Raw genomic sequence first — 20,013 nt, 5'->3', positions numbered from 1 at the left:
AAGGGTTTTTAGTGGAGATATACACGAGCAGACATGTTTCTTGTGGGGCTACCACACTTGCTCACTGCTTATTGAGATCTCCACTAATGTCTCTATTTAAAGAGACCAACAACACTTGATTACCTTAATTGATTACACATCAGGGTTAACCCTTAACAAACCACGCATATAGTTTATTTGTTGACCTGTAGGGGGTGCCAAATTCAGTATGTTGGCAAAACCAAACGTTTTTTGAAGGACAGGGCACTTGAGCATGTTAGGGATATAGAGGATCCAGAGATATTTACCCCTGTAGCCAGACATTTCAAGAATAAGCACGCAGCTGATGCCTCATTACTCTCTATACGGGCCATTGACCATGTGCCTGCACATAAGAGGGGACAGGGAGTACCATTTAAATTACACTGAAGCGAAATGGATATTCTATCTAAATACCAGACATCCATGGGGGATAAACATGGAAAGTGATGTCAATTTGTTTATTTAATACGTCCCCTTGGGTAAAATTTGCCCCCTGTATCTCATTTGGGATTATATCTATTATATCTATCTATTTCTGATATATGGATATAAATTTGGGATTGCTTTGGAATCAAATAAAATAACAATGTATTTTTAGATATTTCATATTTGTATATAGATGAAATTATGATATAAATTGTACATTGGGTCTATGAAGCAAAATGTATATAGTAATGCATTGGTTTATTTTTTATAAGACAGAGTTAATATTAGCCTAACACTGAGTCCACATGAAATGTTGAATATGGTTTGTTAAGGGTTAACCCTGATGTGTAATCAATTAAGGTAATCAAGTGTTGTTGGTCTCTTTAAATAGAGACATTAGTAAAGATCTCAATAAGCAGTGAGCAAGTGTGGTAATCCCACACGAAACATGCCTGCTCGTGTATATCTCCACTAAAAACCCTTATCTAACATTATGGGCTGCAAGCCCTGTTTTTTCTGTTTTTAAACTTGTCTCGCTTAATAAAGGTAAAAATCAAATTTTTATGGAAAAAAAACCCTGCATTCACTTTTTTATTTACTGCACTTTTACCTCAGTGTGATGCCCGGCTGATTGCAGCATTACAAAAAATTCAAGTAGACTGTCCCTTTAACTGAAAAAAATTAAATTTATGCTTACCTTATAAATTAATTTCTTCTATGGTACGACGAGTCCACGGATTCATCCTCGACTTGTGGGATATTATCCTTCCTAACAGGAAGTGGCAAAGAGCACCACAGAAGAGCTGTCTATATAGCTCCTCCCTTAGCTCCACCCCCCAGTCATTCGACCGAAGGTATAGGAAGAAAAAGGAGAAACTACAAGGTGCAGTGGTGACTGAAGTGTAAAATCAAAAAATATAATCCGTCTTAAAATGACAGGGCGGGCCGTGGACTCGTCGTACCCTAGAAGAAATTAATTTATCAGGTAAGCATAAATTTACTTTTCTTCTATAAGGTACGACGAGTCCACGGATTCATCCTTTACTTGTGGGATACAATACTAAAGCTACAGGACACGGATGAACAGGAGGGACAAGACAGATGGTTAAACAGAAGGCAAAGAGAATGACTGGGGGGTGGAGCTAAGGGAGGAGCTATATAGACAGCTCTGCTGTGGTGCTCTCTGCCACTTCCTGTTAGGAAGGATAATATCCCACAAGTAAAGGATGAATCCGTGGACTCGTCGTACCTTATAGAAGAAAAAATCCTATTATTGGCTATATTGACTATAGCTCAAGAATTACTTTTAAATCTCCACTGCCACCAAGAGTATCATACAACACTTTCTCAAATTCCACATGAATCAAGGAGGAGGAATGTAAAGGGCATATAAAAATAATCTATATTGAGAGCGTACAACTGGTAGTCCAAGGGCCACATATGGCCTTTTCACAAGTTTTGGAGGCCGCCAGAAAAGAAGAACTAAGACAGTGGCATCTACTTATCAAGCCGTCAACTTACTTGCATTCGATGGCACCAATACGCTCGCCTAAGATCGCCTAACATCGCTGCCGTGGACCTGAAAACGTTCTCCAAAGTTACCAAAAAAGCTGTCAAAAAGCCGCGCACCAAGTACGGGGCGATGAGCAGCAGTCTGTTGTTAACTAACAGTCATCGATCTCGCTGCTCTTCGGCTTTTTCACAGCTTTATTGGTAATCTGTCACTAAACACCCACACTATACTATACTGTTTTACCCCCTATACCGCCGTTCCCGGAGCCCACCGCAACTCTAATAAATGTATTAACCCCTAAACCGCCACTTACGGACCCCGTTGCAACTAAATAAAGTGTTAAACCCCTAAACCGCCGCTCCCGGAGCCCACCGCCACCTACATTATACTTATTAACCCCTAATCTGCCCCCCCAACACCGCCACCACTATATTAAATTTATTAACCCCTAAACCTAAGTCTAACCCTAACACCCCTTAACTTAAATATAATTTAAATAAATCTAAATAAATATTCCTATCATTAAAGGGACACTGTACCCAAATTTTTTATTTTGTAATTCAGAAAGAGCATGCAATTTTAAGCAACTTTCTAATTTACTCCTATTATCAATTTTTCTTCGTTCTCTTGCTATCATTATTTGAAAAAGAAGGCATCTTTGGTTTCAGTACTCTGGACAGCACTTTTTTATTGGTGGATGAACTTATCCACCAATCAGCAAGGACAACCCAGGTTGTTCACCAAAAATGGGCCGGCATCTAAACTTACATTCTTGCATTTCAAATAAAGATACCAAGAGAATGAAGAAAATTTGATAATAGGAGTAAATTAGAAAGTTGCTTAAAATTTCATGCTCAACCTGAATCGCAAAATAATTTTTTTGGGTACAGTGTCCCTTTAAATAAATTATTCCTATTTAAAACTAAATTACCTATAAAATAAACCCTAAGCTAGCTACAATATAACTAATAGTTATATTGTAGCTAGCTTAGGGTTTATTTTTATTTTACAGGCAAGTTTGTATTTATTTTAACTAGGTACAATAGTTATTAAATAGTTATTAACTATTTAATAACTTCATAGTTAAAATAAATACAAATATACCTGTAAAATAAAACCTAACCTAAGTTACAATTACACCTAACATTACACTTTAATTAAATCAATTAACTAAACTAAATACAATTAAATAAAATTATCTAAAGTACAAAAAGAAAAAACACTACATTACAGAAAATAATAAACAAATTACAAGATTTTTAAACTAATTACACCTAATCTAATCCCCCCTAACAAAATATAAAAGCCCCCCCCCCAAAATAAAAAAGCCCTACCCTACACTAAATTACAAATAGCCCTTAAAAGGCCCTTTTGCGGGGCATTGCCCCAAAGTAATCAGCTCTTTTACCTGTAAAAAAAATTACAACCCCCCCAACATTAAAACCCACCACCCACACAACCAACCCTACTCTAAAACCCACCCAATCCTCCCTTAAAAAAACCTAACACTAACCCCTTGAAGATCACCTTACCGTGAGAAGTCTTCACCCAACCGGGCCGAAGTCCTCAACGAAGCCGGCAGAAGTGGTCCTCCAGACAGGCAGAAGTCTTCATCCAGACGGCATCTTCTATCTTCATCCATCCGGAGCGGAGCGGCTCCATCTTCTAGACATCCGACGTGGAGCATCCTCTTCATCCGACATCTTCTTGAACAATGACTGTTCCTTTAAGTGACGTCATCCAAGATGGCTTCCCTTCAATTCCGATTGGTTGATAAAATTCTATCAGCCAATCGTAATTAAGGTAGGAAAAATCCTATTGGCTGTTCCAATCAGTTCAATCCTATTGGCTCAGCCAATAGGATTGAACTTCAATCCTATTGGCTGATTGCATCAGCCAATAGGATTTTTCCTACCTTAATTCCGATTGGCTTATAGAATTCTATCAGCCAATCGGAATTGTAGGGACGCCATCTTGGATGACGTCACTTAAAGGAACCGTCATTGTTCAAGAAGACGTCGGATGAAGAGGATGCTCCGCGTCGGATGTCTAGAAGATGGAGCCGCTCCACGCCGGATGGATGAAGATAGAAGATGCCGTCTGGATGAAGACTTCTGCCCGTCTGGAGGACCACTTCTGCCGGCTTCATTGAGGACTTTGGCCCGGTTGGGTGAAGACTTCTCCCGGTAAGGTGATCTTCAAGGGGTTAGTGGTAGTTTTTTTTAAGGGGGGATTGGGTGGGTTTTAGAGTAGGGTTGGTTGTGTGGGTGGTGGGTTTTAATGTTGGGGGGGTTGTAATTTTTGTTTTACAGGTAAAAGAGCTGATTACTTTTGGGCAATGCCCCGCAAAAGGCCCTTTTAAGGGCTATTTGTAATTTAGTGTAGGGTAGGGCTTTTTTATTTTATTAGGGGGATTAGATTAGGTGTAATTAGTTTAAAAATCTTGTAATTTGTTTATTATTTTCTGTAATTTAGTGTTTGTTTTTTTTTGTACTTTAGATAATTTTATTTAATTGTATTTAGTTTAGTTAATTTATTTAATTATAGTGTAGTGTTAGGTGTAATTGTAACTTAGGTTAGGTTTTATTTTACAATTATATTTGTACTTATTTTAACTAGGAAGTTATTAAATAGTTAATAACTATTTAATAACTATTGTACCTAGTTAAAATAAATACAAACTTACCTGTAAAATAAAAATAAACCCTAAGCTAGCTACAATGTAACTATTAGTTATATTGTAGCTAGCTTAGGGTTTATTTTATAGGTATTTAGTTTTAAATAGGAATAATTTATTTAATGATAGGAATATTTATTTAGATTTATTTAAATTATATTTAAGTTAGGGGGTGTTAGACTTAGGTTTAGGGGTTAATAAATTTAATATAGTGGCGGCGGTGTAGGGAGGACAGATTAGGGGTTAATAAATATAAATGTAGGTGGCGGCGGTGAGGGGGGGGCAGATTAGGGGTTAATAAATATAATGTCGGTGGCGGTAGTGTCGGGGCAGCAGATTAGGGGTTAATAAGTATAATGTAGGTGGCAGCGGTGTCGGGGCAGCAGATTAGGGGTTAATAAGTATAATGTAGGTGGCGGCGGTGGCAGGGCGGCAGATTAGGGGTTAATAAGTATAATGTAGGTGGCAGCGGTGTAGGGGGCAGCAGATTAGGGATGTTTAGACTCGGGGGTTATGTTAGGGTGGATTGAAAACCAGGTATGCTGGGCCGGAATAGTGCCGAGCGTACCTGGTAGACATTTGTTAACTAGCAAAAGTAGTCAGATTGTGCCGAATTTGCATTCAGAACATCTGTAATGATGTAAGCATCGATCTGTGTCAGACTGAGTCCGGCGGATCGTTTGTTACGTCACAAGATTCTACTTTTGCCGGTCTGTAGGGTTTGATAACTAAGGGGAATCAGGCTAGCCACAAATACGCTGCGGAATTCCAGCGTATTTGTGGTTGACGGCTTGATAAGTAGATGCCAGTGTGTCATAGATTTTGTGGATTCTGAAAAAAGCAGAACTAAAAATGTGTGCTTTGGAGACTTCTGGTGGTGGGCAAAGTAGATAAACACAACTCAAAAGAACCCTTTGAAGGGGAGAACAAAAGACAGTATATCCTGCAACCTTTACTAAATGTGGCCTGTGCCACTTGACATTTTTTTTTTTTTTTTAAATAATTTTTTATTGAGGTAATAAGTAGTAACAATAGAACAAACAATATGTCCAGGCACAAATCAGAAGTAATAAAAAACACTTGTACATTTCTCATACAATAAGTAAGTATAGGCTAAAACATTGGCGTGCTAATAAAGTAGTTGTTCTCACAATATCTAACCCGAAGTGGTGTCATGTATCCTTATGAATAATAGAATAACAGTTGACATGTATTACGGCACCACTTCTGTCATCATGTAGAGAAAATGTAACACAATATATAAGAAACTCAGGTGACTGGAACATGTATCTATGAAACCTCGATTTTTATAATATATAGCTAATGATCCGTACCTCGAGATCAGAGGAACCTTATAAACTATAGATGATAGGAGGCAGGGAATTGGCTTTTGTTCGACCTCTCAGAGGTCTGAGTGTATGGGGGGGGTTGCAGCGGGCAAGAGCCGCTCGAAATAGGGGGAAATGGAGGGCAGAGCCAGTCAGGATGTTGAAAGGATAACAACTACAGGGCCATCAACCTGCGTAGTTGAAGGGGCTAAATTCAGGCTAGGAGATGCCGAAGTAAGGGTAGTTTCCTAAAAATAATGGGAGCAGAGGAGGATATTTAAATATATATGGAAAGCAGAGGACTGCTATATGAACCCCTCTCCTGGGGAAATGCCAGCTATAGGCGATGTGGGAGAAGGAGAAGGGATATGACCCACAGGTAAGAAATGCTGGCGGGAAAGGGAGGAGAGGGGTCAGATAGAGGTAATGGATGGAAATAATATTGCGATAGAGAAATAATATAAAGGACGGTGCGGTATAGATATAGTGTGGGTCTTATAAGGGATGTTCCTCATATATGAACAACCAATACTAAACATCATATAGGCAACTTTAGATATAGGACTATAACATTAATATGCTTGTAATAACTATAAATAAGCTAAGCTTATGTAGTACAGTACTAATACATAACCATAAGACAAATATACACTTTGCACAACTAGTGCTCCAGTTCACTTGAGGCATATAAACAGAGACAATAACCTAACTGTTAGTAAATAGGCTTGGTTCCAGCCATTAAAAGTTTAATCAGACTGCTAAATACTAATAAGGGGTGAACTGGGTTAAAAACAGGGTTATCTACCTAACCACAATTCGGGAGGAGGAGTATGGCAATTGTTAATAAACCTCTAGAAGGAGAATAGCCCCTGTTGCTGATCAGTCAGGTATTTATTTATTTATAGCTGCCGTATGCAAAGCAGAACCTTAAGAATTATGACTATTGGGAAGTAATGTATAAGACCTCTTTTTTTTAACAAAGGTGAATAGTGGCCAATTACTAAGCAAAATAAGTGTGGCTATGTATAAGGGTGAGAGTACTCACTCAAAACTAGGTCTTTTAACTCAGAAAAAGAAAGAGTTGCAAAACAAGGATGAGCATATCTAAGTAAAAATAAACGTTAGGCTGAGACTAGCACTAATGGGGAGAGCAAGCACAACCGAAATACGAGGTGCGGTGAGTTGTTAGGTGCATCTGGATCACTAATATATACACAGCATATAAAGGTATACCATAGCAGTTAAGAGGCAATTCCTTGGATCATACCTATATGTTCCTATAGATGACCAGTAGCCATCTAGGCAGCACATCTTACTCCAATAAACCCAGTGAGGAGCAGTAGTGGTTCATTAATAAACCAACAGTAATACATAACTAGGTTCCTAGGCCTTGGTTTCAGCTATTATATAAATGCTTGTGTCTGAAGTGACACAAACTAGATAGTGCCACAAAAGGGGAGAGGAGCCACTCTCACTCATAATATATGTGTTTGCCATTAGAATCTAAACCTTCTTTAGGAGTATTGGGACAGAAATATGCACAAGCTGATTGACCTCCGTGTGCAGAAATCTATATAGACTATAATGCAAAATAATAAATTAATACTTAATTGATATGCTTAATCTGGAGGGAGTTGTGTTGCAGAAGAGTAAATTGGCTTATTGTGACAAGGTGAAGACTCTTGCTATGGGCCTAGATGCTGCGCCCACACATGCAACGGGTGTACATCAGTATATATAGTCTCTATTGAGTTGAGGTTAGGGACATTTAACTGCAAGATTAAACTCCTTGGAACACGGGAAGGTGGTTTTAACCATCAGTAGAAAAACATATGGAACATCTATACGCACATAACATATTAACAGTACAGATAATAATTCTAAGGTCCCTTTGATAACTAACAAGGCAGTCAACTGTATATTGGAATGCTTAATAATTTGTGGAGCTTTATGTAGAAGAGAGAAGTATAAGCCTGCTGTCTGACTACCACTAACCACTCCATTATGTCTTCAAGTAATAGCAGTGTGTTACTAGGGGATTAGTTTATCTGGAACAAAGTAGTCATGCATATAAATAGGTATTGACATAGTTAGCTAATCTTTTGTACTTATATAAAGAAAGCTTCAAAACATATTTAAACAGACTAAGGTAACAGGTATTGCGAAGCTAATGTTGAGGGTGACAAGCAGGACATATGAGCATTAGATAAGCTTAAGAGCCAAAGAGACGTTCCCTAGATCTCAAATTCACAGAATAGTGATCTCGCAATGAACAGAAGCTGATATGGACAATAATAAGCGAAAATATCTAAGTACTGCTAGTAACCAAAATATCTGAGAGCTATATACTTCTGTCTTGTAGCCTTATGCTCAGTCCCCAACATGCAGGGTCTATCCACGGGAGGTGGCAAGGCAGTCATAATAAATAAAGTAAAGCCGTGCGGTAGAGTGACCCAAGACGCAATATTTTGTAACATGCTTAACCAACATTATAAACCATAAACTGATAAACAGAGGACCTTACATAGGAAATCCATATTGGATGAGAAAGTCTCAGGAGAGTTTTAAGTAGCAGGAAGGCACAACAAGTTCCTGAGAGTTTGATAATAGTGCCACTGGAATCATGAGTCGTCGCCCAAGATTTTCTCTAGCTCCGGTAGGGCAATAGGGACTCTGATCCTAGATTTTGGGAAACTCTTAACCTATCCCACATGCAGCTAATTGAGAGTGTCTCCTTAACATGGACCGCTTGAATGCTGATGGTGCTGCGATCATGAGACCTAATCTCCATATGGAACCCACTGCAACATGTCTCCGGTCTAAGAGGTACTTCAAGTCGCAAGGCAGGGAGAAGTCAAAGCATATGATTGAATGATTTTTCTTCTGCTGTCCGTTCTGGATAGTTGCAGCCCTGGGTGCGTTTGAGAAAAGCAGTGTGTCACATCTACTACCCAGTCTGACGGTATATACATATGGTGGGGACTACTCACAGTGAGAGCTGTGATATCGACTGGCGGGGAAAGCGAGTGGATGTCCCTGCTCATCTTTAACGAAATCGGCTGAGCAGTTCCGTGAGAGCTGTATGACCTGATGCCCAAATGATGAGGACCATCTGTCTGGGAGAGCGAGTCCCCGTCATGCAGCTTTTGACTTAGTGGTGAGTGGCTAGCTACGCCAGATGAGACACGTCTAGGTGCAAAGAGAGCCTCTGCTTCCTCAGCTAAGATCTTAAAGAGCTTCTTAATATCAAGGTAGGTATCGTCAGCAGTGTGTTCATCACAGGTCTCCATGCTGATATCCTGGGTATTGTCGCTCCCTCGAGAGTCGGTAGCTGCCATGGCAGTAAAGAGGCTTCCAAACTAGTATTACCGCATATGTCTTAGCTTAATAGGTCACTGCTTCATCATGGTCAGCGGTTTATAGTTGCCAGGGAGTGCCGTAAACGGCTAATCTTGTCCTGCGTGAGTCCTCTCAATGGAGCTAAAAGATGGCTGCCAGCATGGAACCTGATAGGCCCCACATCAAGATCACAACGGGTAACTTCATCCCGATATGCCCCAAAATCTTCAGACTTCTCCAGTAAGAGCTATGGGTTGTCAGAAAATCGGTAACAAGCACTTCCACTGAGCCGAACGGTAAGATATATAGATTTTAGTAGTAGGTAGCTGGAGCTATGCTATCGTGCGACCGCTCAGGCTCAGTGCTGGCTCCGCCCCCCCCCCACTTGACATTTTTAGTAATGTATATGTACACCTTAAAGGGACATTAAACTCAAAATAAACTTTTATGATTTAAATAGACCATGCAGTTTTAAGGCACTTTCCAATTTACTTCCATCATCAAATTTTGCACAGTCTTTTCATAATCACACTTTCTGGGGAACAAGATCCTACTGAGCATGTGCACAAGCTCACAAGGTATACGTATACTAGTCTGTGATTGGCTGATGTCTGTCACATGATACAGGGGGCCGGAAAATGAGAGAACAAATTAATTTGTCAGAAAAAAAAATCTACTGCTTATGTGTTATTACATTGTATTTTTATTAGGCATTTGTTAATTATTAAATTCTATTTGCATTGAGTGGTTATTGTGAAGACCCATGCACCAGTATTCAAACACCACATCTCCTTAGAATGTGTATTGCTTCTGAAAAAACATAATTTAAGTCATACAATACACTGCTGACTCTCTGAGAATGTGTGGTGTTTAAATACTGATGCACAGGACTTCACAGGATATGTGCGTATGCTGCAGAAAAACAGTAATAATGTTTGCTAGAAGCATTTTTGCTAATAGAAATATATTGCAAAAATGCTTTAATTTCGCATTGAAGTGCACCCATGCACATTTAATTCTTGATCTTGCTATCCCTTTTAGGCTGCTAAAATATTATTCTGTGACCCCCATGTGTCGGGAAGTTGGCCATCATAGTTTTAGATGGATGCTGCACATAACCTTACACATACTATATGGTCCAATGATTTCAGAGGAATTATAACACATAATTCTGAGATATAGATTGTGTATTATCTACAAATAACCTGCAACCATACTAACATTTAACAGAAATGAAATGTATGCTTCAGGTTACATTAAAACGTATGTTAATGAAATAAATGTATTTAAAATGAACTAATTTAAACTTTAGAGAAGTATGCCTGCTGCTTTATCAAAAATGCTGAGTTGTCAGCCAAATAATCCAATTACCACTACCTCTAGCGCTGCGCCCTCTTGCTTTCATGATAACTGTGCTGTGGTGTAGTCCTATGATAACACTGAAAATGCACAAACAAATTACCATGGAAATATCCCATTGGTCCTGGAAGATTATGGAATATGAATAGATCTGACATCTAAGTCTATGGAAAGGAAGAAACAAGCAGAAAATAACAACTTAAAGAGCGTTTACCTTGGGCCAAGCGTTCTAGCCTTTTTCCATGCTCTGGAGGAATTGCATACCTAAAAATAAAAATCAAATAAATAAGAAAACAAGTATATCTCTCTTTCATATATTAGAATTAATCATTCATATTAGGAATTAGTAAATGCCCAAAAAGAAATACAATTTATATTTATTAATATATATATTAAGGGTGCCTGATATATTTTAATTAAATTATTTATATAGAAATACATTATTATTATTAAAATAAATATTACGTATTTAGCAAGAATAATCTAAAAAAATAACTGTCACATTACATTCGCATAAAATAATATTTCCAAAATTAAATTAATTTAAAAAAAAAAGCAAAAATACACTTTATGGCTTTAGAAATGTGCTAGCTGTCCCATTGAAGGAAAATAATGTTTATTACTCTATTTTTTCCATTCTTGTCAGAGGAGCTCTGTAAACGTATGGAAATCTTAGAATGTCCTGAAAATAAAATGAGATGCACCATGGCCCACGCATTACATTAAGATAATTCACTGCATAAAATCTCTTGTTTATTGATATTTTTTTCATTTATGATGAATTGTTTTCTCATTTCATGCGTGAGAGTGAGAAAACTTGCATGCATTCATTATCATAAGTTTGTGAAACATCAGCTCTAAGCACAAAATGAGCACTTTTTAAATTTCTAACTTACTATAACTCAACACTTATTTCCATAGGACATTGCTATGCATAGTCAATTGAAAGCTAAAAATAAAATCAGTATTATGTCTGATTTAGATATTACTAGTTCTCGCCACTAAAAAAATATATCTATATTAGTTTACAGACCTGGTAAACATAGGTAATGCTTGATAAATACCGTTAAAATGTTCCATATTTCCAAAAGTGTCATTTCCAGGCCAAACTGACATCAAAGCCTGATTCTCAAAAACTCACCTCCATGGAGAGAAATCATCAGCTCATTTAATGAGTAACTCTCTTTTACATAATGCGCATTAGCGAACGCACCTTAATTAGAGACACAGTTCCAAAGGTAAAAAATTGCCTTTAAATCAATCCCTTAGTAGCCATGTACACTCTCGCCAAACTAGAGAGCTTTAGAGAATCCAGAAATGAAACCAATATGATATGTGGTCCTTTTAGCACGCAATGAAGATCCAAAACTGGACTTAAAGGGACAGTGTACATCAATTTTCATATAACTGCACGTAATAGACACTATTATAAAGAAGAATATGCACAGATACTGATCTAAAAATACAATATTAAACCTTTTAAAAATGTACTTAGAAGCTCCCATTTTAGCACTGTTGTTGATGTTAGGCTTGGACACCGAGTAAAAGGGGCTGGTAAAGCAGAAATACTCCCCTGCATATGAAAAGACAGATTACACAAACAATAGCAGTACAAATCTATAGACCTGGGTCTACATCTTATACTTTGGGGCTTGGATAGGAGTCTTAAAATCTGCACAATGTTATTTAAAAATAAGCAAAACTATGCATCGTTCCAAATACATTACCAGATGGGCTATATAAATGGATCAGCTACAAAACATTTATGCAAAGAAAACTCTATTGTACAATGTCCCTTTAAAGGGACATAAAAGTGGTATTTGGAATGTAGTGTAGTGTTTAAAACTGTGCATTGTTTACACTATACAGACATTTGCATAAAAGTATCATCACTTCTAGGGAGAAAACTGTTTATATATCTGAAGGCCTTGTGAATGCACATTTGCATACATATAATGAATACTATCAGAGACACATCAAGTAATGAAATCAGCATTTGAATCGTGGACAGAAGATACATCCATTTACCTATGCAAGCTAGAAGATATCGCTATGAGTGGTCTTAGAAAATGAGATAGGCAGATATCTATAAATAAAACTTTGTTAGGTGGACCAAGCAAGCCTGATAATACATGTTAAAAGGGACATGAAACCCAAACTTTTTCTTTCATGATTCAGATAGAGAATCAAATTTTAACAAAAGTTTACAATTTATTTCTTTTATCAAATTTGCTTTGTTCTATTGTTATTTTTTGTTGAAGCGATATCTACATAGGTAGCGTGCACATATCTGAAGCACTACATAACAGGAAATCGTGCTGCAATCTAGTGCTCTTGCAAAACTACTGCCACATAGTGCTGCAGACACGTGCACACTCCAGAACTTACCTTCCTGCTTTTTAGCAAAGGATAACAAGAAAACAAAGTAAATTTGATAATAGAAGTAAATTGGAAAGTTGTTTCATAGTGTATGTTCTATCTGAACCATGAAAGAAAATGTTTAGGTTTCACGTCTATTCAAACAACCATGAAAGTGTGATAGTCTCTAAACTTCACTGATTGAAACATCAAATCATCCACATAAGGGGTCAATAAAAAAAAAACAACATCTTATTTTTAATGGAGAAGAGGAAAATATCTTGGTAAAGTACCGTTGGTGTTGTAGCTGAACCAAAAAGTGGTTGCCAGAAGCTTCAAACAGAATTTCTCCTATAGTCAACATAAAGTAAACTGGTGCCGGGGGACACATTACTAAACAATAAAGAAGATTAAACAAAATCCACTAAGAATAGCAAGATGGGGGGAGCTTCCGAGTGGCAGCCAAGATGGCTGCTCTTTACAAAGGCTGCAAGAGTTAGCTGATGAACCCACTGCTTATCATCTACTATAATAGGCATCTGCCTTCCTACTTTACATTTCCATACTCTATAGTACTTGCTGAACAGAATAAGACGAGTTCTGGAAAGAAATTCTTGCTCCGCAGTACCTGAATGGAAGGGTTTGCAGCGGATGTCATTATACGACAGAGGCCTTCGAATACACCCCCCCAGGAGATTAGATCATGGTGACAGGATTACACTACATGATTAGGCTTTAAAAGCCTCTAATGTGTGGAGGATACGTCTACCTGGTGAGCACAGAGGCTTAATATAATTTCACATTTATCTCTTACGGATCTGCAACATGGCGCCTAATTCTAGAGACTTAATGCTCGCGCTGATAGACCGGATGGACCATTTTGCTGCAGTGTTTTCAGCAGAAATCAAGCTGGCATTTTCGTCCACCTCAGCAATAGAATCCAGCTAAGAATTGCCGGAGCTGAGCGATACACAGGAGCGATCATTTGGGGTACATGAGACCCTCCTGCTGGTGAGAGAGCCCAGCACTGATCTATCAATTATGCTGTCCGGGACTCCAACTTCACGCAGTCACAAACTGCAGCCGGGATATCCACCTACAGAACTCTGCCCGATACCAAATGATCGCTATGAACTACGCTTGGGATCATATAGTAAGACACCTACCCAAAAGTGTAGATGGCAGGATACTTTGCCTCGACTCCAGATTATTCGAAGACATAGGGGCCTATTTATAATATGTCTGTCGGACCTGATCCGACACTGTGGATCAGGTCCGACAGACATTGCTGAATTCTATGAGCAATACGCTCTCCGTATTCAGCATTGCACCAGCAGCTCTTGTGAGCTGCTAGTGCAACGCCGCCCCCTACAGACTCACGGCCAATCGGCCGCCAGCAGGGGGGTGTCAATCAACCTGATCGTACTTGATCGGGTTGATTTCCGGTGATTCCTGTCCGCCTCATCAGAGCAGGTGGACAGGGTTATGGAGCAGCGGTCCAAACTTGTGTTTCTGGCGAGTCTGAAGACTCACCAGAAACACGGGCCTTCAAGCTCCATTCGGAGCTTGATAGATAGGCCCCATAGTCTTTACTGAATAACAGTACTGTGTGTTACTGCTCATGGGCTGCGCTCATATTGCTCTGAGCTGATGGCATGGATGTCGCTGTGGGATCCGGGTGGCTCATTAGGCTAAGACTGTTGCCAGATTAATATCGCCCTCATGAAGACACACGTTTACAGCTAACACAATTTATTGTTTGCCAGAGACGGTAGTTTTCTTGTTTTACATGGACTTTACAAAGTTTATATATGGAACTTTTTTCATGTTTTGTTTGCTCCTTTGCTGTTAAGGTTTATAGCACTGAAGCCCATATTGCCTCCACGCTGTCTTTGGAACGGTGTTTGGGAGATGGGGATACTTTAGTATGTTTTTCATTTTGTATGTTGTTCCCCAATATGTTCTATTATATAGGTCGTAGCAGTTAAGGTATATGCCTAAGTATTATTTGAATACATTCTAGACCACTTTCATTGAGATTTAAAACAAGGATTTTTAAGAGTCTGAGATGGATAGGACTTCTTGCACGGGTTGTGCTGGGGAACAATATAAGCAAATACCTTCACTAGAGGAGTCTTTTATACAACTTTATATCAAGCTGCCTAGTGCTATATTAATTACACAGAGTTCCTGTGAGAATACCTAACACAAGAATGTCATGCTCCAGATTATGTAGTAGTACAGAGGTCTCCTACTCAGTGATGCTTCACCTCACAATGTAACTTAACCCAGTATTGCCCAGTAATTAATCTACTGTTGTCTGCGGCCGAGGCAACTGGATATATCCTTTTTTTATTCTTTATTTACAGGGACATTTGATATCCCTAATATGTTAATGGAGTGGCACTAGAGTAGTGAAGATTGTCCTTACCAATACGAGCCCTACTGGTAGTGATAGATTTGAAACAACCAGTCTAGGAGCTAAACAATTACAGTAGTTTACTCTCTCTCATTGGGTACCCGACCCCCACACCCCTAAAAAAAAAGTCTCAGCCTTTCCGCTACTTAAAGGGACACTGAACCCAAAATTTTTTTCTTTCATGATTCATATAGAGCATGCAATTTAAAGCATCTTTCTAATTTACTCCTATTATTATTTTTTCTTCGTTCTCTTGCTATCCTTATTTGAAAAAGAAGGCATCTAAGCTAAGGAGCCAGCCAATTGTTGGTTCAGGACCCTGGACAGCACTTCTTTATTGGTGCTGTCCAATCAGCAAGGACAACCCAGGTTGTTCACTAAAAATGGGCCAGCATCTAAACAAACATTTTTGCTTTTCAAATAAATATACCAAGAGAATGAAGAAAATTTGCTAGTAGGAGTAAATTAGAAAGTTGCTTAAAACTGCATGCTCCATCTGAATCACGAAAGAAAAAATGTGGGTTCAGTGTCCCTTTAAGATTCATGAGCCTGCAGTTCCATTACTCACTATACACAGGCTCCGAACAGCGCACAATTTTTATGAGTATAGCCTCCGATATACAATACCATTTTATATATGTCTATCCACATTTACTACCCTCTAATTCCTGTTACTTGTATAAACTCTAAATTTATGGGATTTATCCCTAATATTGCATGATAATCTCTTGTATACTATATTGACTTAAGCGGTGTTAACCTGCTGGTAAATGCACCGTTCAAGTGGCATTTGGACCCTAAGGGATTAAAAATATGACTATCTTGACTAATTTTCCTATATCAATTAGCACATGTGTGGCTAGCTAAATAGTCATCAAGAGAAGATTGAAATGAAAAATTGAAACGATGCTGGGGCGTTGCAAAGCCCAAATGGCATCACAAGATATTCGTAGAGGCCATACCTGGTACGGAACGCGGTGAGCCATTCATCACCGTCTCTAATGAGGACCAAATTGTAGGCTCCTCGCAGATCAAGCTTTGTATAAATAGTAGCTTGATGCAATCTTTCTATAAGTTCGGGAATTAACGGGAGAGGGTACCTATTTTTAATAGTCCTCTTATTAAGTTCCTGATAGTCTATTATGGGACGTAGAGATGAATCTTTGTTTTTAACAAAAAAAATTCCTGCTCCAGCGGGAGAGGTGGAGGGACGTATGAAGCCCTTACGTAAGTTTTCATCCAGGTATGTTTTCAAGTAATCCAATTTTGGCTTACTAAGAGGGTACAAATGACCGTAAGGAACTACTGCTCCAGGCTGGAGATCTATCGGGCAGTCATAGACTCAATGTGGCGGTAGTGCCTCAGCCTCTTTTTTGCTGAATACGTCAATGAAATCGGAATATTCTTCAGGAAGTGTGAGTTCATTTTCTTGAAGTTGTAGCATACCCTGATGTGGATAGCAGGTGGTCTTGCAATAACTGGATGAGAGATCGACCGACAGGTCCTTCCAATTAATTTGTGGCTGGTGTTGTTGCAGCCAACTTCGGCCTAAGATTATAGGGAACAAAGGTGACGGTATTATATCGAATTTGAGATATTCAGTATGCCCTGATGGTGTTTTTACCTGTAAAGGTATTGTCTGCTGTGTAATGGGACCTGTGGAGATATTGGTACCATCAATAAGGCGAATAGACACAGGTTGTTTCTTGCACACAAAAACAGAATTTATGTTTACCTGATAAATTTCTTTCTCCTACGGTGTGTCCGGTCCACGGCTTCATCCTTACTTGTCGGATATTCTCATTCCCTACAGGAAGTGGCAAAGAGAGCACAACAGCAGAGCTGTCCATATAGCTCCCCCTCTAGCTCCGCCCCCCAGTCATTCGACCGACGGTCAGGAGAAAAAGGAGAACCATAGGGTGCAGTGGTGACTGTAGTGTACAAAAACAAAAATTATAAACCTGACTAAAAGCCAGGGCGGGCCGTGGACCGGACACACCGTAGGAGAAAGAAATTTATCAGGTAAACATAAATTCTGTTTTCTACTACATTGGTGTGTCCGGTCCACGGCTTCATCCTTACTTGTGGGAACCAATACCAAAGCTTTAGGACACGGATGAAGGGAGGGAGCAAGTCAGGTAACCTAAACGGAAGGCACCACTGCTTGTAAAACCTTTCTCCCAAAAATAGCCTCCGAAGAAGCATAAGTATCGAATTTGTAAAATTTTGCAAAAGTATGCAGAGAAGACCACATCGCTGCCTTACAGATCTGTTCAACAGAAGCCTCATTCTTGAAGGCCCATGTGGAAGCCACAGTTCTAGTAGAATGAGCAGTAATTCGTTCAGGAGGCTGCCGTCCGGCAGTCTCATAAGCCAATCGGATGATGCATTTTAACTAGAAGGAAAGAGAGGTAGCAGTAGCTTTCTGACCTCTCCTCTTACCAGAATAGACGACAAACAATGAAGATTTCTGTCTGAAATCCTTTGTTGCGTCTAGAAAGAATTTTAAATCACGAACCACATCTAGATTGTGTAACAAACGTTCCTTTTTAGAAACTGGATTAGGACACAGAGAAGGAACAACTATTTCCTGGTTAATATTCCTATTGGAAACCACCTTTGGAAGAAAAACCAGGTTTGGTACGTAAAACGATCTTATCTGTATGGAACACCAGATAGGGTGAATTACACTGCAAAGCAGACAATTCGGAAACTCTTCTAGCAGAAGAAATAGCAACCAAAAACAAAACTTTCCAAGATAGTAACTTAATATCTATGGAATGTAAAGGTTCAAACGGAACCCCTTGAAGAACTGAAAGAACTAAATTTAGACTCCATGGAGGAGTCACAGGTCTGTAGACAGGCTTAATTCTGACCAACGCCTGTATGAACGCCTGAACATCTGGAATGGCTGCCAGACGTTTGTGTAACAAGACAGACAGAGCAGATATCTGTCCCTTTAAGGAACTAGCTGACAGACCTTTCTCCAAACCTTCTTGGAGAAAGGAAAGAATCCTTGGAATTCTAACTTTACTCCATGAGTAACCCTTGGATTCGCACCAATAGAGATGTTTCTGCCATATCTTATGGTAAATTCTCCTGGTTACAGGCTTTCTAGCCTGAACCAGAGTATCTATAACTGATTCCGAAAACGCACGCTTAGAAAGAATCAAGCGTTCAATCTCCAAGCAGTCAGCTGCAGAGAAACTAGGTTTGGATGTTCGAATGGACCTTGCACTAGAAGGTCCTGTCTCAATGGTAGCTTCCATGGTGGAGCCGATAACATATTCACCAGGTCTGCATACCAAGTCCTGCGTGGCCCCGCAGGAGCTATTAGAATCACCGAAGCCTTCTCCTGTTTGATCCTGGCTACTAGCCTGGGGAGTAGAGGAAACGGTGGAAAGACATACGCTAGATTGAATGACCAAGGCGCCACTAATGCATCTACCAATGTCGCCTTGGGATCCCTGGACCTGGAACCGTAGCGTGGAACCTTGGAGTTCTGACGAGACGCCATCAGATCCAGATCTGGAATGCCCCATAGTTGGTTAACTGGGCAAAGACCTCCGGGTGAAGTTCCCACTCCCCCGGATGGAAAGTCTGACGACTCAAATAATCCGCCTCCCAGTTGTCTACTCCTGGGATGTGAATTGCAGATAGATGGCAGGAGTGATCCTCCGCCCATTTGATGATCTTGGATACTTCTCTCATCGCCAGGGAACTCTTTCTTCCTCCCTGATGATTGATGTACGCTACAGTCGTCATGATGTCTGACTGAAATCTTATGAATTTGGCCTCCGCTAGTTGGGGCCAAGCCAGGAGCGCATTGAAAATCGCTCTCAGTTCCAAAATGTTTATCGGGAGAAGAGATTCTTCCCGAGACCATAGACCCTGAGCTTTCAGGGAGTCCCAGAAGGTGCCCCATCCTAAGAGACTGGCGTCGGTCGTAACAATGATCCACTCTGGTCTGCGGAAACTCATTCCCTGGGACAGGTGATCCTGAGACAACCACCAGAGGAGCGAGTCTCTGGTTTTCTGGTCCATTTGTATCTGGGGAGACAAATCTGCATAATCCCCATTCCACTGCTTGAGCATGCACAGTTGCAATGATCTTAGATGAATTCTGGCAAAAGGGACTATGTCCATTGCCGCAACCATTAGACCGATTACCTCCATGCACTGAGCCACAGAAGGCTGAGGAATGGCATGAAGAACTCGACAAGCATTTGAAAGTTTTGACTTCCTGACTTCCGTCAGAAAGATTTTCATTTCTACCCAGACTATTATTGTTCCCAGGAAGGGAACCCTTGTGACCGGGGACAGAGAACTTTTTTCTACGTTCACCTTCCACCCGTGAGACCTTAGAAAGGCTAGAACAATATCCGTATGAGCCTTCGCTTTGTGGAAGGACGACGCCTGAATTAAGATGTCATCTAGGTAAGGTGCTACCGCAATGCCCCTTGGCCTTAGCACTGCTAGAAGGGATCCTAACACCTTTGTAAAAATTCTTGGAGCAGTGGCCAATCCGAAGGGAAGAGCCACAAACTGATAATGCTTGTCCAGGAAGGCGAAC

General features: G+C 39.7%; 1 protein-coding gene across 1 annotated transcript in view; it reads right to left on the bottom strand.

The window, feature by feature from the left end:
- Window positions 1–20,013, bottom strand: part of KDM4C (lysine demethylase 4C) — a 1,488,570-nt gene that overhangs the window by 1,232,069 nt on the left and 236,488 nt on the right. Inside the window, exon 6 of the mRNA XM_053702565.1 lies at window positions 10,878–10,927. Within this exon, the coding sequence (XP_053558540.1) occupies window positions 10,878–10,927 (50 nt within the window). The remainder of the gene's footprint in view (window positions 1–10,877; window positions 10,928–20,013) is intronic.

Source organism: Bombina bombina, chromosome 2, assembly GCF_027579735.1.
Source record: "Bombina bombina isolate aBomBom1 chromosome 2, aBomBom1.pri, whole genome shotgun sequence".
Classification (NCBI taxonomy): Eukaryota; Metazoa; Chordata; class Amphibia; order Anura; family Bombinatoridae; genus Bombina; species Bombina bombina.
The sequence above is the reverse complement of the archived record's forward strand: the minus strand, read 5'-3'. Positions and strand labels throughout refer to the sequence as shown.